The 22,742-nt window shown below is 38.5% G+C and overlaps 2 protein-coding genes across 4 annotated transcripts in view; both read right to left on the bottom strand.

Annotated features, from left to right (window-relative positions):
* The window catches only part of MSRB3 (methionine sulfoxide reductase B3), an 81,238-nt gene extending 79,167 nt beyond the window's left edge, over nt 1-2,071 (bottom strand). For both annotated transcript variants that reach the window (XM_066183194.1, XM_066183195.1), the window contains exon 1: nt 1,871-2,071. In XM_066183194.1, coding sequence (XP_066039291.1) covers nt 1,871-2,071 — 201 coding nt within the window. The remainder of the gene's footprint in view (nt 1-1,870) is intronic.
* A 2,092-nt stretch (nt 2,072-4,163) lies between these two features.
* The window catches only part of LEMD3 (LEM domain containing 3), a 42,358-nt gene continuing 23,779 nt past the window's right edge, over nt 4,164-22,742 (bottom strand). Inside the window, exons 4-13 of one of the 2 annotated variants that reach the window (XM_066183193.1) lie at nt 19,369-19,436; nt 17,409-17,488; nt 17,178-17,326; nt 16,446-16,547; nt 15,454-15,556; nt 15,040-15,218; nt 8,395-8,476; nt 5,590-5,695; nt 5,421-5,499; nt 4,164-5,189 (exon numbers count right to left, since the gene is read on the bottom strand). In XM_066183193.1, coding sequence (XP_066039290.1) covers nt 5,026-5,189; nt 5,421-5,499; nt 5,590-5,695; nt 8,395-8,476; nt 15,040-15,218; nt 15,454-15,556; nt 16,446-16,547; nt 17,178-17,326; nt 17,409-17,488; nt 19,369-19,436 — 1,112 coding nt within the window. In that variant the 3' untranslated portion in view covers nt 4,164-5,025. Of the gene's footprint in view, nt 5,190-5,420; nt 5,500-5,589; nt 5,696-8,394; nt 8,477-10,112; nt 10,238-15,039; nt 15,219-15,453; nt 15,557-16,445; nt 16,548-17,177; nt 17,327-17,408; nt 17,489-19,368; nt 19,437-22,742 lie in introns of those variants that run through there. The other variant, XR_010720797.1, reaches the window with a different exon arrangement.

Below are 22,742 nucleotides of genomic sequence, written 5' to 3'. Positions count from 1 at the left end.
GTCTAGGATCAACTGCTTTATATGGATTTGCTACCAAATATAGAAACATTAGCCCATCTCCAAAGGCACTATTTTTAAAGATTGCGCTTTTGGAAGAAAAATAGAATTGTTTTTTCCTCCTAAAAGATCTCTCCAAATGTGTATTACTAAGATCCAAGGTACATCAGACGGGAAAAGGACCAACCGGCCACATTCTGGACCGAACTATATATTGTTTAACTCCACTAATTTCACTGGTTTTAACAAAGCAATGCAGAACTTTTAAAAAAAAAAAATCCTTTTTTAATCTCAGAATTCTAGGATTATTTAGCAACTCTGGTTAAGATGCTAACCATACTTAATTCCCTACATAAATTTTAAAAGACAGTTCAGAAATACTGTTCTAAAATAAGCCATGTCTAAAGCGAGGCGGGCGATTCTTTTAGAAACTATGAGCAAACGTCTGATTAAGATGACAAGCCACATGGAAACTACTCCCAGAATCAGACTCAAAGGGCACTGTTACCAACCAAATTTGGCAGACAAAGATTCGTGACGAACTGCAAAGGCACGCAGCAACGTAACAAAAAGTTGGGAATCATCAGCAAGTAAGACAGAAAGCACTCGTGTCTACTCAGCAAGGACAAGAACATAAGCAGCACAAATTCTAAGCATTAACTTCTGGATTCAGATGAGTGGCACTGTGCCATAATGGGAGTGGAGATGGCTGTTCCAGTTACAGGTGACTTGCCATAAGCAAGCTGTATCAGTAAGGCAAAGTGCCTGGCTATTGCAGATTTCTCATTCTGACTTCTATTTGTCCAGATAGTAACAACAGAGAAAGAGCTAAAAGCATGACATTTATAATGTAAGGCTCTATACTTTCCTAAATGATGTGTTTAGGATCAGAACACTTATAGAGACTACCTTACAGCATTTATCACCAGGTAACAGTTGACATCCAGCCTTACCTGTAGATAACTACGGTTAGATTTGGCATTTTTGGTACACAGCTATGCTTGTTTTAAGATCACTGCATTTTCAGACAGTCTTTGTGCTAAGAGGGTGACGACTGAAAATTCAGCTCGAGCAGGAAAGACAACTTTTATGGCTAATTTGTCAAATACTACAGGAAGCTTAATTAAGTCCCATTTCTGTTTCCAGGAGTATTATGATGCACCGAGTACAACTTCGGCAGGGGACAGTAAGAAACTAAGTTATACTTTATCCTTTGCATCGACTGTATCTGTCAGAAGAATAACACCAAACAAACCTAGTCAGCGAACGCACTGAGCTTCCTTAGAAAAACACAACCAAATTCTGAGCTCATTTGTGAAGTTTAAGCCCCTTTTTTGACCCGGCGCTGCAGTTTACCGAGCTGGGGATCGCGGCTGAACTGAACTCATTACGCACTTGGTCAAGCGCTGCTTCCCCGAGCCAGCTATTCCGCTGTGCCCCCCGTTTGAGTCAGGAGTTCCAGCTACAGCGCAGGACACCCGGAGCCAGGGGCTGCGCCGCGCCAGGGTCCAGGCGCTGCGGCGGCCACGGGAACGGCACAGCCAGGATGCGGCCGGGATGCGGCCGGGATGCGGGGGCGACGAGTGCCGTCAGGGACTCGCTCCGTGACACGAGGACCGACCCGAGCGACCCCCGACCCCAGCCCCGCTCTCGGCCGCCAGCAAGGCCCGCGGGGTCCCCCTCAGCGCCGACCCGCTCCCCTCCGCTCCCGCCGCAGCCCCGGCAGGTGCGGCCCGGCCCGGCCCCCCGCGCCGACGGGGCCGCTCCTCCCCTCGCCCCCGCCGCAGCCCCCGGCCCGCCCTCCCCGCGGCTCGGCAGCGGGGGCCGGTGTGGAGGCGGGGAGCCGGGCGCAGCTCCTACCTGCGGTTCCTACCTGCGGCTCCTGCGGCGGCCGCCAGCGCCAGGCAGAGCGCGGGGAGCAGCGGCGGCGGCGCAGCGCGCATGGGAGCGGCCCGAGGGAGCGAACGAGCGGCCCCGGCCCCCCCGCCCCGCGGGAGCGCAGTGACGGGCCCGCCGCCCGGGGAGCATGACGGGAAATTCCTGGGCACCGGCGGCCAACGCCAAATATGAACATGGAGCCGGGAGACTCCCGCCGCACGCCCGGCGTGACCCGGCAGCGCGGGGAGGCGGCCCGGGACCCGGTCCCGTCCCGCCGCCGCGGCGCGGCCGAAGTGCCCTGTCCTAAAGGGTTAAAAGGTGCGCTTCGGGCAGGCCGACGAAGCGGCTCCTGGCCCCTTCAAAGAGACGTTCCGGCGGTTCCAAGGAGAGCCCCGGCCGGAGCGCTCCGGCCCAGTGGAGGCAGCCCTGCCGTGACCCTGAGCTGCCTGCGCGGCGCCGGCCGGGTGTCTGCGCCACGGCTCCCACGCGGAGCTCCAGCAGGAGCCAGCTCCTGACTTTAGCACCGGCCGGGAAACTACGGCTGTGCTCGATGCACAATGTATCTAGCTTCCAAAAAGGAGGGAACTGAACGACATCGAACTTCTTCCACCTCCTGCTCCCCTTCCCCACGGGACACGTATTTGTATGCGGTGCAAATGAACGTAATTAATGGACTTACGCACCCTTCCTTGTTCCTCCCACCCCCTCAACCTTCAACCTGTCACTGAAACAATTCTAAACCAGTGTAAGATAATGACAGGAAAATAAGCCAATCTCTTCTGTTAGTCTATCAAAATCCCTTTGATGACTCTTTGTATCTCAAAATACAAGACAGAAGCTGAAAGCACAGGGTTAAGGCTCTTCACACCTGTCCTTTAACAGAGGAGACAACAGGGCACGTCCACGACTTGGGAATCAAGGTAATGTCTCTGCACTCGCTGTGCACAAAATCAGGACAAAAGTCGAGCTGACAGTTAACGCGGCTGTGTATGTCAGCGCACGGCAGCACCTGTTCACATCCTAACAAATACTAAAAATTAGTTAGGTGGCTGTAACAGATTAATCTCCCCCTCTGCCCCCAGATGAGAAAAGCATTTGAGTCAGAGACACCCAAATATCTAGAAGGTGAGACACATATAAAAACCCCTAATAAACGTTTAATTTGAGTCTGGTTTGGTTTGTTTTTACAGGAAAGGGTGACAAGTTACAACAAACATCTGATTTTTTTCAAATGTTCAGATATTATACATATTCCCCTGTCTTGCAGGAAGGGATATCAGTCAACTTAACAGTTTAATGTAAAATAAGCTGCATAATAGTACATATTACAATTAAAATGTACAGTGTTTACAAGAAATATATCTTAGAAGCAAGGTAGATGCATTTGCATCGAGGCGACCTTTTAAAATGCCACAGCTATTTTTACATTCACTCTTGCAACAGGTCACAAGATGGGGTCACTAAGGTCAGGTTAACAAACCACTATGATGCACATCAAATACAACAAAATTAGTTTATATACATATATATAATACATATACATGTATATTATACATATACATATATGTATATAATAAAACTCATCAAAAATCTACCAGACCTGGCACAATCCACTTACCCATCAAAAATATGTACTTGTCCTTGGTAAGTAGAATTCTGCATGGCTGATTATATATTATATATACTCATTCATTAGCATCTGAGACATAAAACCGAGGATTTAAAATTTTTCGGTTAACAAACTCTCCAATAATAAACATGGTGCCCACAAAAGCACAAAGGTAAGGCACAATAGGATTTCCTGTTGCAGAATAGTGTGCATCATGTTTACTTAACCGTAAGAAAAACGTGCATTATTTGTGCAAGTTCATGCTGCAGATCCATCATATCTACAAAGTAAAGTGAGTTTCAGTAAAGTTTGTGGGACTGGAGTGCTTCCAGTTGCATCTCCTACAGGATGTTCAGCTGGATAACTAGGTAAAATTGTTGTAGGAGTGGGGATTAGTAAAGCCAATTATCTTAGATGTGCAACTAAGCTTCTCAGCAACAATTTCGTACTTGTAGGTAAACATTAGTAAATTTACAAGCTTGGAATCACAACATTTACTGTCAGCTGCACTAGTTTGTATGAGCCAAAATTGTTGCAAGGAAGTATGTACCTTTTAAACTTTTAACAGATAAATGGTTCATTAAAACATGTTAAAATGTACTGGGAATGTCACTTAATCCAATGGTATTTTGTCACAGCCCTGACACTTGAAATAATAAATACAGCTTTTCACAAAATATTTTTCCAGTATCTGCCAATTGCTTCTTTATTGCTCACAAATTTGAATTCATTACAATTGGTATCAGACCTTTCACACAAAATCAGTCAGGTATTTTATATAAAACCTATAAAAGATATTTAACCTGTATCCAACACTTTTAGGTATTTGGCCTCTTGTCCTGGTACAGCCAAAACCATATAAAACAATAGGTTTGGAATAAAATAGGAAGCTTATTTGCTGCTTTGATGCAGACATCCTCACAGAACACAACCCTTTTTGCCGCCACCAGCATTTACACTTATATACAAAACCCAGTACATCCACAATCAGTTCATCTTCCCTCACACTGATATGCAACCACTAATGCCAAATTCACCTTCCCCATATCCCAGCTGCAGAAAGATTCTTATATAGCAACAAAAAACTAATATTGACTGAATTTTTTTTAACTTATTTACCCATCGGGAACTGTAGGTTGCTTGTTACAAAATACCCACAAGATTATTTCACAGGAAACTATGGAAATACAGGAAGTCTTCTTTTCTCCATGCTTTTGTATTATCAAAAACACTTCTTGGTGCAAAAATACGTCACCACATCTGCAAATGTATAATGAAATTGGTATTCCTCATGCAAAACTTAAATGCATCGGTTTACTATAGCCCCGGAAAACTTTGTGAAGCAACTTTTTTTCTTTTTTGTCAGCTCAGTATTACTGCCTCATTGCTAAGTCCCTTTGGAAACAAGACTTCTGGAACGTTCAAACTTTTATTTAATTCATTAAAGTATTACATACAAAAAGCACTAAAAAAGGAAGACGGCAGCTGAACAGGAACATTCCTGTTGCAAGTAACAGTCCTAGCAGTTGTAGAAAGTTTTCTCAGGAGCTTCCCTGAGAATTAGTTGTGCCTGTCCGAAGACGCAGATGTGACATAGAGTTCATGTGTTTGTTTGATGGCTTCAGTGGAGTGTTACAAGTCAGAGCCTGGGGAAAACGATGATGATACCGATCTAGGCGCAGGTATTTTACTGTTACCAGCTTTCCTATGAGGCAAAGAAACAGGAAAAGAGAAACCTTCTAGTTCAGTATTATTGCATTTTGCTTCAGGATGTAAAACACAAATGTGTCATTATATCAAAATTAGTTTACCAGTTATTTTTTATTTTTTACTGCTCAATACTTAAGATACAAAACGTTTCACCATTTAAAAAAAACTCTGACGGCACCCATGGGTAATTTCTACCCATGTTTTGTTATAAACTCCCATTTCTTACCATCAAACCAAGAGCCATGTAATGCCTTGAAAGCCTTTCCAGCATACTCCGGGGAGAGACACTTGACATATACACAGCCCTAAGTAAGAGAGAGAGGGGTTTGGGTTTTTTGCAAGTCCAGCTGAAAAGGATGAACAAAGTGTTAAGATGTTACTGGAAAGACACTTACCTCACGTGAATTTTTGTCTACGGCAATATGAACAATTCCATCATTATCACTACATTTCTCTAAGATTGCTTCTTGAATTGCTAGGTGCCAGTGATCACCTATTTCCCTAGGCAAACAATGAAAGATTTAATGGATTACATAATTTTTTAAACATTCACAACATTTTCATACTTCTCCACTGAGTCTAGTTTCTCTGTAACTTGACATAATTTTCTGGTAAATGCCTCTGGGACAGATTTAGTACTTTTCCTACTGAATACACTGTAAATTGGCTCCTATAGTCCACTTCAGAAAATTCAACTCTACAAATCAAAAGGAATAACCTCTCTTTGGGGAGGGTGGGGTGTTGTCCTAAAATGGGGCTGTTCAAGTGATGCTTACACCAATAGTTAAAAAAACACGTTCCTGCCATGTCTAGAACACACAACAAAGTCTGCTGCTGTGACATACTTGTCACAATGTACAAGTGAACAAGCTGGACAAGTTGTTCCCTTGATATGAGTCCTCCCTAACTTTTGGCAGTAGAAAGATGATTATTCGCTGTGCTAACATTAATAAAAACAAATTAACTGGTATATTCCCAGGTGATTCTCAAGTCAAGAAAAAAGACCTGTTTCATGGGGGCTGCTTCTAACAGCTACTGGTGTTATGCTGAAAAGAATTCAGTAATTACTCTAAGTATACAGTCATTTAAAGAGCATCTGAAACTACTTTTGTAAAACATACCTTGCACCCACTGCAAACATCAAAACAATACTTGACGATCTAATCACAGACACTGGTACATTCTGTGTTTTAGGTGGTGAGTGAATGTATTCATCTCTTACAGGTCTGGGACAAGAACATAAGCCTCCTTCCTCTAGATTAATACTACAGCTTGTATTGCACTGAGGGCTTTGGATTTCTGTTTGTGTTTTCTTTGAGGTAACTCCAAGGGTACGATAAGAACTATTTCCTTAAGCAACAGTCATCTGAAAGACAGCTCACAGAAGAAGGATGCACTAGAGAATAAAATATGGAACTGGATTAAGTATCCTGCTATGAATATAATCCAGTAGTTCAGTAACGGAGCTAGCTAAACTTCCAAAAGAAAAGGTCTACAAAACATCAATGTATTAGATGTCCCAGTGTTCAAAATAGCTGACTGGACACAGGCACTAAAGACAAGTGTTAAAACACAACAACTCCTAGTCTAATAAATGTGAGGGCTTTTTAATGCACCTGTTGGGCATGGACTGGGTCAGTACTGAAAAACATTGAAGCTTACAAAAAAGATATAGGCTAAAAAGAGAGATTGTTCTGCCAAAAAAAAACATTGCAGAAATTAGTTCCATTAAGAGCAGACATTTTGAACTGCTAACATTCTGAAACAGGAAAGTAGCCAATACAACATACCAGTAAATACTACAGTGAAGCTTCGGGAATGGACTTATTTCAGTACCACTCAGACTAACCAATCAAGCTCACAAAGTCTTCTTTGAAGCAAGGACAATAAGGATGTTGATATCACTTAAAGTTTTCTGCAAATCTCTTGTTTTATTAATCCTACTACAGGAGGATCAGTTTGCTTCAAGAACACCTAAAATTCCAGTCTTGCCCATGCTACCGCAACCTGAAAATTATTATAGAAGCCACAGAAGCTGGTGTCTCTGACCACTCATTAAGTCTTAAAGCCACTGAGAAAAGGTTTTTAGAGTACTTCGCTATGCTAGGGGTAACACTGTTTTCAGCTAAATTAACTAACGGTTTTTCAGTTAATAAGGCAAGGAACTGAAGTAATTAAGTGTGGCTAGAAAAAAGGCTGAAGAAATACATCCAAACTTTGTAAACGCTTGTATCCATACTCGAATGTCCTCCCCTATTTCCTGTCCTAATCAATAGGTTTTATTTTCCACTCAACTTCTTACACTCTTTAGTCCCAAGCAGCATCTCACATTTACCCTGTAAGACACAGCATCTGTATTTTTCCCTTGTATAATCACATTAAGGAATCATTTACTCCAGAGAAGTTATTGGAGTCCCTGTCCTCTTTACAGTGGACAAAAAGACTTCAAAGATTAGACAGGATTATCTGGCATAACCTATGTGTACATTCCCAACTCCTACCATGATCTAGTTCAGACCCAAAGGGGATGTGACAGAATACGGGAGCACGTGAAGATTTAAAAGAGTACCAAAAGAATTAATTCTTTTTCCTTAACTCTCGGTACATGAAACAAGGCTTGTTACCTTTTCATACATGGTACATATTTCAGAATTAAGAGAATCACATGAGCATTAGAAGTCAGTGCACAGCACTAATTTGTTCTCACTACAAAAATCCATTTGCTTCAAAATTAGGCAGTCACAGTGCCATAAAGTAATAAGTGATTTAAATTCAGACTTTTAAATGCAAACTGTGCAAGCTCTGTAGCAGTCCAAATACACCAGAATATTTAACAATACTTTAAAAACTTACAGTCTGTTGTCAGGCCACATGAGTCTCCTCTGTCAGTTGACACAATTGAACATTTACAAATTTAATTAATGGAGAAAGATCAGGCATTGCACCAAATAGTTTGACTATATGCCACATCCTTCAAGAACTGAGCCAAAGACACAGAGCAATACAACGAAGGACAGAAGACAAACAGTTAAGATTTTTTTATGTCTTCTCATTGATGTTAAGAGAAACACTTTTTTTTTTTACAACCTGTTTAGTTTTTTTTTAACATGTTCGTGTTTCTTCACTTCTTCCAAACCCCTCTCAAAGGGGACTCTTCCAAAAGAATGCAGAAATACAGATGGATAACTGATTTCACTTACATAACTGGATCAAACATATTGCGAATCTTTAGACATGGTGTCAAACTGTTTGGTGGTGAATTTCTTCTATCTAGATGAAATGCTAAAAAGAAAAATAAATGAAAATACTAATTATTGACAGGCATAATACCACTGAGTTAAGAAATGTCAATTTGATACATTAATACCTTTCCAGTTTTACTCAGAAGAAAGCTTCCTTCATACACTAAAGAATTCAAGCAAATTAAGTTTCACAGTCTTCTACCACACTGAAGAAAACATAACATATTTAGCTGAATTTTTTTATACTTAAAACTTCTACGCTTACAGCGCTCTCTTATATCCAGGCCACATGGAAAGAATCCAGGATATTTTTAAAAATATCATATACTTGAAAAGAAAGGATTTGCACCACATCTCCATGCAAAGACAGATAAATGTAACACCTGGAGTAAATTTTTGGAACTGGAAGTTAACCATACAGTTCTAACTGCCTGATGAATTTTCGTTTCTTCCATTTTGGCAGCAATTTGTTGCCCATCTGTCTAGTAAATAGGGAGACCTTAAGATGGATGTTGCATTGCATCTGTCGTACAGAAACATGTCAAGAATAATCTACAAGGACAGAGCTTTTGTAGCCCTAAATGATCACACATGATCGGAAGCTTCTAAAACTCTGAAAGGAAACATACCAGAGGAGAAAACACATGTAAGAAAAAAAATGAAATTCAAAAAAACCAGAATAACTCAAAGCTGAACAGTGCCATGAAATACATTCTGAAATCCTAAAATAAATATTAACTTCTCTAAAGTTCACAAGTTCTACTTGTGGGAGTCACAAGAGAAGACTGTACCATGAGAAAAGGAATCAAGGAGCACTTCAGATTCAGATACGGCAGCTCCATGCCTTGAGAAGGGCCAACAAAGCAGCAAGAGAAAAGAAAGGAGATAGCCTAGTAAAACAGCTTTCAAGGCTTGAAGGAAGTTTTACTTTGAAGATTGAGATAAGTAGATTCAAGAGTTTAAACATAAGATTAAAAATCTCAAAAAGAAAAAATTATGTTCTGAACTGCTGCTAATGCTTCTCCTTTGCAATCCCTACTAGAAAAATATGACATATTCAAGATGTTATATTCCAAGGGCCAGAAGTCTCTGTTTCGGGGCGATGTCTGTGCTTCTTGTTGCTGATCTTTCAAAATATTGAAAATACACGCAAAATACATGAACACTGCTGCTCTTCTGTGTGCCACCCAAACAAAAACTGTGTCACACAGACAAAATTAAGTCATGTGGAAGACACTGCTTGTGAAAGACAAGCACTAACCAAGAGGAAAATGCACTGCCTGGAGATATGGCATAGAAAACCTACTTCTTCTGTAAATTCCCAAAATAAATAAAATTCAATTACCAACTAGAAATTAGAAAAGGTAGCCTCCAATACTAACATCAAACCTACTGCAATCTCCCCAGATAACTAATAAACATTCTTATTAAGAATACACATGCACAAAGAGTGCAAGTCACCAACACCTGTAACAACTGTTTTTCTCTTGGGAACAGATTTCTAAATATGCTGGTGACACTGCATCTATCTCTGAGCTGCCTGTAGTTGAAGGACAAGTCCTTTTTCAATAGCACATGGTTTTGTAAAGTTTTTTGCCCCTTATTAAAAATTATACATAGGGTATACAATAAAAACTTTACAGAACTAAGCAACATTGAAAAATACATGGACTTACCTTACTCATGGAGGTTGGCTCCAGCAGATCAAGGGTGGGGTGAAATGTCACCAGCATATTGTACACTGGGGCACCACACCATACTGGAGAAGGTGATCTGGGGTGGCCTAGTCATGGACCTGGACCTGAAAAGGCGTGGGGTTGAGGAAATTATGTGCTGATTGTTTATAACTAGGTTTACTCAGCACATGGTTTTAATACAAGGAAAAAGAATGGTGAGCTTATTTGCAGAGATCCTAGACTCAGAGGATCAATATTTCTGCAAGCTGCTTATGAACTAAAAAAAAATCCATACTGATATTTATGGAAGCAGCTACACCACTGAGCTATCCAAAAGTAACTAAATGGGGAATTCACCCTTTGGCGTAGTTACCTATACAAAACAAGCTTTGCCTGTTCCAGCTTCTAATAACTTTGATGTCCTTTTGACTGGAAGATCTCAGGTGATTACTGAGATAACTTTAGCCAGAGCCGACCACCAGCACAAGACCAAATTGCTTCTAACTTAATGTAACATCCTACTGGTAGAGAAGTGTGCCCAGGGCAGTGCAGCATATGAAAATAAAGATGAACTCTGTCTTTTGTCAAAAAAACTTTTAAAAATCATGGTAAATTAAAAGTAATTTTTGCAACTCAGATGGAGCTTTTCATGTGTAAGGGAAAAAATTACTGTGGAAATCAGTGAGGTGTGAAATTAATGCTAGAACAATAATAAGCCTTAATATGTATACCAGAAATGACACCAAAAAGAGAGCTTAGAGAAGACACAGTTAATGCTGTACCTACACAGCAAAACTGAAAATACCATATTTAAATGATGTCACTTGAACTTCATTACACATCTGTAACAACTGATTCTTCCCCTCCCCCAAAAGAGGAAGTTTCAGTGACAAAGCTGTTCAGAATACAGTACTGATTATTTGAAAAGTTACATTGGTGTGGAGCACACAAAATATTCTTGATAAGGGCATAAGCAGACATTCTTGCAGGACAACAGTCTAGGCTACACACTGGTTGACTAAGCATCTCACCTTCTTCTACACAGGTCTAAGGAGTAATGCTTACAAGACAAAGATAAAAAGGTAGAGATGAAATAGGAAAGCAGAGGCACAACTTTGTGCAGTAAGTCACTGGCAGGGAAAAATTCAGGACTTTCATGAATTCCTCTTAGGGATTACTGAGCACTTGCAAGAAAAGGAAGCTACTTTTTATATCATTCATAATGTACTTTGTTTCACTACCTTAAACTGACTATCACTGTATCATTCCAGATTCAAAGAGCAGCAGCAGCTAAAGACATGTGCTTTTGTCAACATCTTTATCACTATCTATGATGGAAGAAGTTTCTCTTGCACTGGCTTCAGAACGAACATTGAAGAGATTGCAGTACAGTTTTCTATGCCCCTTGAGTTTTTAATATATTATTGTTAAAGGATTTCCCAAGTACCATCACCATGGGTTACTAGACAGCCCAAAGAACCTTTAGATGTGAATTTGATGAACCTGCTAAGGCTGAAGACTAGCATCAAATATAGGTAACCATGCTTCTTAAAACCAGGTTTTTTCAATGTTAAGCCACAGATCACTGCCATTTATTAAGTACTAACTCTTCTTATCAAAGGCAAGAAAGAGAGAAAAAAATTACTTGAAAATATTGAAATTATGCCCTTTCACACAACATGAGGTTCTTTAATACATATAGAAGATACTGAAATTAATATTTTACCAAAGAGAAGAGTATGGTTGAATTGAGATTTCATATAGTTAATTCAGCTATAGAAGACAAACATAGGATGGATACAGAGTTTTAAAAGCAGCATGAAATCCAGTTTTCTTGCAAGAGTCAAGAGTATAATTGTGGTTTGGGGGTTTTTTGTTTGCTTTTGTTTAGAGAAAGGATTATGTTCTCTCGAGGCAGGGAGGAGGGGTGTCACTCACAAAAGGTAACAGGTTATCTTCCAAGCTGCAGGATGAAATATCACACTAGATGTGGTACTTCAGAGAACCTCTTTATCTCATCTCCAGAGCTGTCAAAGAACTTTAGCTTCTACTGTTAGCTTAGCTACACTGCAGCCCTGCTTTCCTAGTTTTCTTCAGAGCTCCAGTTATCAAAGGTGTGATAGGACAATTGTATCTGTTCTTTCAAAAGCAAACTGATCACACTAGAACTGTGGGGTTCTCTCCACTGATTTAATTAAATCACTTGACATGATCAAGGTTGTTTCTTAATTGACTATTCTCTTGTACTTTGTTTTCAAAACATGGCATTTGTCCATCCTACAATGAGCTTACCTACCCTTTTCTTTTTAACAAATACTTCAACTGTCTCCAATAGGTAGTATTTCAAAGGGATGGCACCAGAATTTATTCTGACCCAGCGAAAGAAAAAAACAAACCAAGCTGTCAAAATACAGGCTGCATCCTGAAGGACTGGACAAAATGTCACAGTGATGCTTTAACACACTGCTAACAGATAGCAGACATTAGATCTCATGCAAGCTAAAGGTCCCACAGTTAAAATGCACACTATCATTAATGGATACTCTTGTATACACCAACAGGCCCTTCTGAAAAGGGTTTTTCTTCTCCAATTCCACATGCTCAGGTGCTGTTCTCTGCTACAAAGCACTACCAGATCTTAGATGGTTAAAAAATTGCAAGCTTGAAATCTATTCACAAGATTCCGACCCAAGAATTCATTATGATTTTCTGTATGCTGAGTCTGTTCAGGGCACAGCAGTCTTGAGGAGTATTTAGATTCTACATTCAAACATTTTACATTCAGAACTGGAGCACGAACTTAAATTCCACTTAATGTATACTTGCAAGAAAAGAAGAAAGTGACACATACATGTAGAATTCCTTACCTCGGGAAGGAAATAGCTGTGCAAAAAGCAGAAGACCTATACAACAGAACTATTTCCACAACAGTCATTCGAACACAAGGAGTGCAAAATAGAAAGAGCCTTTGCATGTGAAAATTGCCTTTGCCTGCTGACTGTCAAGAGCCCAAATAACTCATTGTCATTTCAGCCACTCCATTTCCACACCCTTCTGTTAGAACCAAAGTATGCAATTTCAGTTCTTCAAAGATCTTTGCTAGACTTCAAACATAACAGGAAAATTAGGAAAACCGCCATTAAAAGGACTGAGACAGAATGGATTTTGATACATCCTATTCAATAGAAAACAGGGAGTCCTAAGTACATACTCTAAGCAACATACAGATAAAAGCCACAGCTGAGAGATTAAGTTATTCTGCCCACATTTGCAATATGCTGAAGTAGTTATCAGATGCTCAAACTAGGATGGTACATAACTAGCTACTACAGCAGTTTTCTTTCTAGGAAGTTTTGGAGACCACTCTTCTGTTTACAGTCTTGATTGTGTATTACAGGTAGCAAAAAACCACCTGAGCTATCACACACTGAAGCATCTCCAGGTGAAGAGAATCCAATCAGATTTTTCATACAGGACAGAATGTCATGGAGTGATTTATACTGCAATCAAACAGGACAAGAAAAACTGAGAGCAAATGAGTAGTAAATTAGAACTAGAGCATGATGTTTTCCAGGCTGCACTGAACAATACACTGTGTAGAAGATTCAGATTTATAATACACATATATAGCTTGCAAAAGCTGAGTTCAATTTGAGTGTTTGAAATTCAGTTGCGGCAGTACTACAGAGATGGAAGAGAAACAGCTGTTGACAAAACCCACCATTTCTGTATTGTAACTAAAGCATTTGCACATCATAATGTACAATGTTCAGGAAAGAAAAGGTTCTCCAAGTCTTGAATGAAGTTCATATACATCTTACTAATGAAAACTTTAAGAAATTGAGAAATCAAGTAATACAGCTGTCACAGCAAAATGCCACATTAGTACTACTGCAAAACACAGAATGTCAAGCCTGCAGTAGCATTCACACAGTATTTTTAAAAAAGCAGCCCTCATTTCCAATGAATTATTTAAAATGAGAAATGCAGTGCTAAAACCAGTAGTATAAGTTTAAGAAATATATAATGATATTACTTACTTTCACACTCAGGCAGAGATAGAAATGACCACTCTTTTTTAAGTGGAAACCAGAATTCAAGTCCTACAGTTTTAATTTTTCATTGACCAAAAAAAAAAAAAAGAGCAAACCAAAACCTGAAGTTTAACATGAAGAAAGGGAGAAAGAAAACAAACTAGGAAAATATGACCACTGCAGACATACAACAGCAAACCTACTAGATTCTTGCCACTTGGTTTCATAATAAAACTGAAAAGTGAGAGACCGCTGCAAAATCCATGTATGACAAACTGCATTCTCTATTAAAGCAAATGCTTCACACCACAGAGTTTGAAAAACAAATGTAGTGTAGAAAAACATTCATGGCAGAGCTAGAACATCTAATACTACTAGATGTTCCAAATACACATTTTCCCAATTCAGGAGCCTTTTGTCCCAGCAGTTTCCCTTTTAAAATAAATCTCTTCCTCCTAACTTTGTCTTTAGGTACCTTACTGACAACAGTAGGAAACTTAAGTCTGCAAGACCCAATTTACCTGCTGTCAGATACAACCAATCACATTACTTCCAGTAAGTGTAAGGCATGTCAGAATTTGACCAACTAAAGAGTATTTTTTTTTTAAATTCATGAAATGGAAGAAGTTACTCCTCACTTTGGCTAAATACCCACTGCATATTACTGCAGTAGCTATAACAGAAAAGCTCATTTCCTTTGAAAACAAGGCAGACACAATGCACCAAAAATTAAGTCCACAGAACAAGATAATAAAGAAATAGCAATGACAGTTCATAGCAATCCTTAAATGCATGAGAGAAAACAAGCCTTTCATGTTCAAGCAACAGAGTACCATTTGTAAGTCAGATGCAGAAATTAGGACAATTATATCTGCAAAATATATCTTCAATACCTTGGCCTTGCCACACTTTTGATGGTATTACTAATATTTTGTCACAGGCTGCAGAAGGTTGCATCCACTTCCAAACCAAGAACTCGGCACCACCTACTCTTCGTGTCTCTGTACGAACTCTAGACTCATTTGCTGCAAGAAAGTCAACTGCTCTGTTCCAGACTTTATTCATCTTCCTCCTTAAAAATTGAAGCAAGAATTACAAAATTGGCATTACAACAAGCTGCAAAGTTGATACCCACCACGTAAGAGAAATCCAATGCTTTTCCTCTCACCTGTGTCAATAGGAATCTCCAAAATATTACACTATGCAATCTATTAAGAAATTAAGTTATTTCTATCTGAAATTTATTTAATTGACCAATTTATTTTTACTGGTTTTCCCTCCTTTCAATACTTCTAGTGAGAACGTACCTGTCCTGAGGTGGTATTAGAGAATCGCGCACATGTAAAATTGGCATGTAAGGCTGCAACTCTTTATTTTCTGAACATGCCTCACTGTGGCTTCTTAGAACATCTGAGGACACCACAAAAAGAAACCAAACTGATAACTATGTAGCTCATGCAAACATGAAGAAAAGCATCACTTCTGGCAATTAATAGCTACTCTGAACACCCCTCCCAATTTCAGTAGTTAGGTTTTTCTTGCATTTTGAAACATTGTTTTCGTCAAAACATTCTTAAGACAAATTAACCAAACAGTGTATCTATGTATCCCAAATAACTTTGAAGTAAAGGAAGAGAGTTCCCACAGTTACTGTAGATTGGTACTTTTTAAGTGTTAGCAAAGATGGCCATCTTTGAAAAGAAAATGTTTTCCCTTCCACCTCAACAAAACTTGATTTGCAGACAAAACAGGTAGGCACACGGTTAAAATAGAATAGTTTTGATTTCTCTACCATCTCTGTATTTATGGTGACTACCATAAATGACAGTAATCGAACAATTTAAGAGCTTAAAAACTACAGACGCAACCTACTGCAAACACTGTGGCTTCAAGTAGAAAGAGGGGATTTCAGAGGTCAGTTATACATGCTATTTTAGCAATACAATTTCTGCTCAAATTAATTAATTAAAAAGCTGCTTTTTCTATGAAAAACCATTAAGGATGGTATCAATAGCCTTATAGTCATGTTGATGTAATTCACAAATTACAAGCTCTATGTCAAAAGCTTTGATTAGGTTTAAAGGATGGGGTATTTAAAAAACAAAACAAAACAAAAAAACAAACAAACAAAAAGAACCAAAAAAAAAGAGAAACAAAACACATGGATCACACTGGACCAAGAACTCTAACAGCATAACAACTAGTAAACAGGAAGAAACATAACTGAATTAATGCCAGTACTTTGAGAGCTTATACAAAGCTGATACAGATACATCAGACACAACTGAACAAGTCATACCTATGATTTTCACCACCATATCATACATCTGCTTTGTTTCTTCTTCCTCCTTTGCCCAACGGTATTTCATGTAGTGTAAGACTCCCCAAACCATTGCTATACCTGCATTAACATACATAATACTCTTTAAACAGTATTAGAGCATTGGCTATTTAACAGAGTTTACAGGGCATACTTCAGAAGTAGACTGAACTACCTAACATGCAATGTATATTCCAAAGCAAGTGAAGGACACTGTACTTGCTGTCTGTATTTCATACTCTAACACAGAAACACAAACTCTTCCACTTGAAAGAGCAGTTACTTCCAGAAAAACATTTCATTATTTGAAGAACAGCTCAGTATCCCAGATCACCTTTAAACAGTTTTTAAAGTTCCTGGAACAAGAGTGAAATATCCTCAAAATGAAGGTTATCATTGTCTTACTGAACAGTTTGCTTTTTCTGATCAGTTCAAAATGGAACTTTTGAAAACCACAAGATATTGCTCTGGCAGGGAAAAAGACTTCCCAAAGAATGAATATGTTCAGCTGACTACAGAAGCAGATGATACCAACCAATGTGGAAATACAGTGGTGCAACAGAACCAATCAAACCCCAAATTAATCAAAATACCAACTGAAACTCTAGGTTTTATGGCTGAACAAAAACTTCCTCTAAGCTTGCACTTAGACAAATACACTTAGACAAATACAAGTTACAACAAAGAAGGTTGACTGTTTTGTTAACTTACCCCAAAGCAATATTGATAATCTGTGAGTTACATTAACAAATGCACGGCGAAAACGACACCTGAAAGACATCTTTGGACTAGTGGATTCCAGATACTTCACATCTGTCACGTTAGTGACATCCATCTCATTAGGGTCATTGCTGAGACATCTATTCAAAAATATACAATACTTATGAAAAAGGATACATTCTCTTAGAATGAAATTAAGTTAAGAAATAAAACACCACTTACTTTATGCCAACATCTTCCCCACTATTCAAGATCCATTGTAATGATGTGTTAAGTACACTTTCATATTCTGGATCTAAATTCTGTCAAAATACAACATCAATCAGTAATTTCATGAATAACTGGGGAGTTATCATGCCAAAATAAAACTGATATACTGCAGATTAGTAGCCAAAACTATATTGTTTTGTTCCTGATTCTTCAGATTTTGAGTAGGTGTTCACCGCATAAAGTAAATCTATTTATACTGCAAGCAGATCTAAGACTCACCAGAATCCCTCAAGCTAAGGACTACTTGAAAAGCCAAGCCACATTCACCGCTTTATTCACAACTCTAACCCAGAGCAAGAAAAAATAATTCAGCCACTAGGTGGCGACCACTGGAAATCTGCTCCAAGAGTCAAACTCCAGCTAGATCCGAACTCTGCTGGAAATGCCTCCTATAAAAGCAGTTCCATGCTCTGTTCTTTTTTAAGAAGTTTGAGTAAATATAGTTTTAACAGATATTCTGAAAAAAATCCAGTGTTTGTAGATCAAGTACTGACACTGTTACATAGACATTGACTTTTTTTTAAAATTATTTGATATCAACTCTAATAGGATAACGTTCACTGCTATCTGAGCTAAGGCTTTCTATTTAGCTCATCTTGCATGTTCTATTGCAGAAAGATGAAAGTGAAAATGGAAGTTACTGTTGTATTTGAAATTCTAGTTCCCCAAGAGTTTTATTTTCATCTTTCCTCTGAACCTCACACTGGCTTAGAATTCAAGCATAAGTACTAAGGAAAAGACAGTAATGGTTTTATTTTGAGAGTAATGGTTTTACTTCATTTTATCAAAGTATTGAAAATTTTATCACTGAACACACAAATTCTGCAAAGCAACAGTATGGTTAAATAAGACTTCCTAAAAAGCAACAAATTTTCATATTAAGCTTCCAAGCAGAGCTAGAACAGTTATGGCAACAGTCAACAGTTATGTCATTCTTTCAGCATAACAGATAGGCAAGACAATCAGCTCTAGGGCATCACCTTAACTTTTTCCACAATGCACTGGTTTTAACAGATAGAGATCATTATTATTGCCAAACCATAAACCAGTGTTAGCAGCTTCTTTGGGACGCTCTAAAGAATTGCCCCTTTTTGTCTACTATATAAAAGTTTGCCAAAATGTAAAATTTCTATACATTTGTATATTAATTACATCAGTTTAACTCTGCCCATCCAATCAAAGAAATCTTACACTCTGTCCCTTAAAAGCTTCAAGTAGTTTTCCACTGAAGAGTACACCAATGTGGGCTAAAATAAACCCTACAGCTGTCAAGACAAGGCAAGAGTCATCTTTTTATTTGGGAAATGAGGCAGGGGAATGACAGAGAGTGGGATTTCATAATACTGCACAGCGATCAAATTAACAAAAAGGCCTTTTTTTGACCATTTCTATTTAAAGCATCAATGAATAGCCTCTCCAAACAGCTGCTGCCTGTCAGGCTGCTTGCACAGATCTACACATCAACCTTTCTCCACAAAGAAAGGAAAACAGTATCCTTTTCTACTAAGTCTCAAAAACCAACACAGTGACTTCTGGAGAAACTTCTAGATATCTGAGGTTTATAAACTTATAATTTTCATGTTGGTCAACTATTTCCATCAATCCAAATCACCTCCTGGTGTTTTAATGAAAGAGAAAAAAAGCCCTGCATGTCATTGAAGCACTGCTATGCTTTCATTGAAATTTGTATTGTAAATGTTTCTTTTACCCTCCCTCTCCCCAAATGCTCACCACATCCCCAAATAAAAATCATATGTAGCATGTATTAAAGTCATCAGTTCCAATCATTTCCAAATAATGTTCAGTTCTAAGTCAAATTTTAGTCAATACACTAGACATGAAAACAGGCCTTACAAATTGTAACTTACACAAATCTTCTATACAATCAATGAAAAATAACTCATTTGCTTACTTTTAAATATGCAGCTGCCTCCTGGACGGAAAGGTTTCTTTGAATAGAGCTGCCACATTCATGTTCCCCTGGTAAAATGAAAACTTTTATTTTCATCTATTTATTACTGTATTATATAAAATAAAACCACCTAAACACCAGCTTATGGTTAACAAAATTGACACAAGCAGCAATAGCAGTACAGTTATTCTCATAGGTTCCACTAAAAATATGGAAAAAATCTCTGCATGAATTTCTCCTTCAAAAGAAGTTTAAAAACCCTAATGATTTTCAGAGCTAAGAATATGTACAAATCACAGCAATACAATCTCATATACTGCTCAGAAAGTGTATTTCAGTATTTACAACAAAAGCGGAACAATAGGTAGCGCTGAGACGTATCAGAAGGACATTACCATCAAAGTTACTGTACCCTGACTCAGCTTCCAGGTATTTTCCTTTAACTCTGAAACCTGTTTTATAGAGACCAAGTTCCAGTTGCAACACATCCATAGTATTTCAGGCACTACGAAGTTACTGCATTTTAGATTGGCCTAATTGAAGTTATTGTGGTAACTCACTGTTTACCTGAACATGCACAAAATCCCACTATGGCTTGAAATGGGTGCTTTTAGCATCTCCTAATGGTTTTGGAAAGTGTGTAGAAGTAGCCAGGAAATAAGGTGTTTATATGCATAATCAGTCCTCAGAGCAATGTACCATCATCTCCCTGGTTTTCTCTGCTAAACTAGAGGTACATGGTTCATGCAACAATAAAAAAAAGCAGTGAAAGTAGTGACAGTCATATCAACACAAAGCCATACAGAAAACTAAAAGGCCTAAAACCAGTTTCTCACCTCTCACTAGGTCATCATTTCTGAAGAACTGTCAGCAGTGGCAAGTCACTTTTTTTCTCCTGATATTTCATTTAAAAAACCCCTAAATCTTGGCATCAGTAACTATGCTTTTACAGTGCCAAAACAATAAAATAGGAAACAACAAACCCAGTCTTTCACTAGCTCAGTGTTATGCGTGCCTTACCTTCTTGAATCTATGCCAAGTTGTACTATTCCCCAAGCTATAGCAAGGCTAAGAAAATTTAAGATACTTATGCTTCTGTAAAACACAGACCTTCACTTATATTGGAATATACTTTCAAAAGAGCAATTTCAAGTATTAGTTCCCTACACAAACAGAAACATTCAAGGCAATGTAAGCAAAAGTTAGGAAACACTAGCAAGTTATGGAGAAGCACCTTCATGTCTGATTCATTTGGAGTCCCAAAAAAATGTGCATTCCTATGAAGCCAAAGTCCTTCTCAGACTGCTGAAGTTTTGTTCTGTACACTTCAACAGATTTAAGAGAATTTGGCCTTGCAGGCGCATTAGCGTAACAGGGATGCTGTTACTGTTGGGATATAGAGAAATAGGAACAGTATTTTTAAGAGTGCTCATATGCTAACTGGCCTAGAAATGCTACTGGAACTAAGCCTGGGTGCATGCATGTATTTTCAATCAAGGGTTGAACAGAAAACTTTACAAGTTGTTTCACTTGAAAATTAGCATGCAATGTCTAAGACTTTCAAAGTGCCTGAGTCTACTGTAATAGCAAAACTAGACAGATCACTGCCGAAAATGGAAACCACTTTCATAAAAACCCACTAATTTTAGAACTCAGCACCTGTATTGGAGCTATGGGCTTTTCTTGTGTATAATTTAGGCAGACTTGGGTTTTGTACAGCATAAACTGTACAGCCTGTAATTACATGTGTAATCATCAGTGATTTCATGTTTCATGATCAGCAGACTTGGAATAACTATACATCATACTCATACAGTCTCTGGTGTAAACATATTGTTTTCAATCTAGAACTGATGGAATAAATACAACAAACCCAAAACATCTCTATAAAAGCCATATGGACAATTTACATCTGATATTAAGTTGCATGATATGAGCAAGTCTGACAGGTATTCCTACATTTAAGCCTCTTCTCTTGTTTGGTAAGACCTGAAGTCTTTCTAGGGTCTTTTTAATACAGAGAAAGCTTGTCAGTCATACTTTGGACAAAACAGCTAGTGAGAGAAGGGGGATGAGACCCTTCTGCTAAGAAGCTTTTCTTTGGGGTTTTTTTTAATTATCTAGATAAGCAAAAAAGCCCTATTAAGAAATAAATGAAAAAAGGGTGAGGTTAATACACAGATTAAGCAAACACAGAGAAAGCAAACCAAACACACAAGCAGGAGACAGATCGTGAAAAATATGAATTCTTAAAAACAAGTTTCAAGGTTCATGTTGGATTTTCCACCTTTTGAGAACACAACACTACCTTTTACAACAGGACAAAAGCTCCCTTAGGTAGGGGACTACTGAATTACTTTAGTAGTTTTAAATGCTAATCTTATTTGCTTTCTTCCAAGAATTACATTTATGCAGCACCCAGCCAGCACACTGACTTAACAGCTTCTGGTCTCATCTTCAGAAACCAGAAGACAGTTTCCTCTCAGTCCTGCTGCTGAAATTTTTTTCAAACTGTATTCCCTCTGAACAAGTTTAACAATTAAAAACACCTTAGCTACCTGGACTCTGACAATGTCTAAGGCCCAGCAGTTCAAATTTCCCTCAAGCAATACTGGGGCAGGGGAGGGAAGAATAAAAATCACTTTCATCTTGTCTCCCAGCTCAAAAAAAGTAAGCTAATCAGAGTTATGGAGTTTCAGTCTTGTACAAAAAGCTATTGGAGACACAGTTTCTCGTTCCAACACATCTTTTGCTGAGAACCATTTAACAGCTTTCCTCTGAGAAACTCATGAATTTGAAAGCTTGCAGAAAGTTAGGCATTTCACAAGTCAGACAACCTTCTGTTTTACTGCAACAGCAGGATATTCCTATATGCCATTTCAGTCACTGCGTTAGCTAATAGTTCTGCAAATGAAGGCTTACTTTGAATAACTTTGGTGCAATCATTAACCACTTGGCCTGGAAACCTACTTTCCATAGTCTGAGCCAAAAATGTTTCCCAACTGTTCCATTTGAGGCCCTATATTCAGGAATAAAACTGAAGCACAGGCAAAAAAAATTCACACAAGTCTGCTGCAAGATACATCTGAGCACCTTGTAAAAACTGCCCCTCTGTTACAATGTCTGCTGTGAGCTTACAGAAAGCATGGACCTTTGAGCTTAAACCTTCTTTGGACACCGACCTCTGATTTCAAGAGCAACCAAAGAATCTTTCCATTTGATTTTGTAGGGAGGCAAAAAGTAGCACATCACAGCAAGGATCACAAAACTACACTTTAGCTTATGTTAGTGTATTTGGGCAAGCCAATTAAGAAGTCTAATTCTTCTAGAAATACTACCAAAAAGAAACTAAAGCTTCAGTTCTTAAGAAATAT

This window comes from Chamaea fasciata, unplaced genomic scaffold (genome assembly GCF_029207755.1).
Source record: "Chamaea fasciata isolate MVZ Bird 193981 ecotype frontalis unplaced genomic scaffold, bChaFas1.0.hap1 SCAF_5, whole genome shotgun sequence".
Classification (NCBI taxonomy): domain Eukaryota; kingdom Metazoa; phylum Chordata; class Aves; order Passeriformes; family Sylviidae; genus Chamaea; species Chamaea fasciata.
The sequence above is the reverse complement of the archived record's forward strand: the minus strand, read 5'-3'. Positions and strand labels throughout refer to the sequence as shown.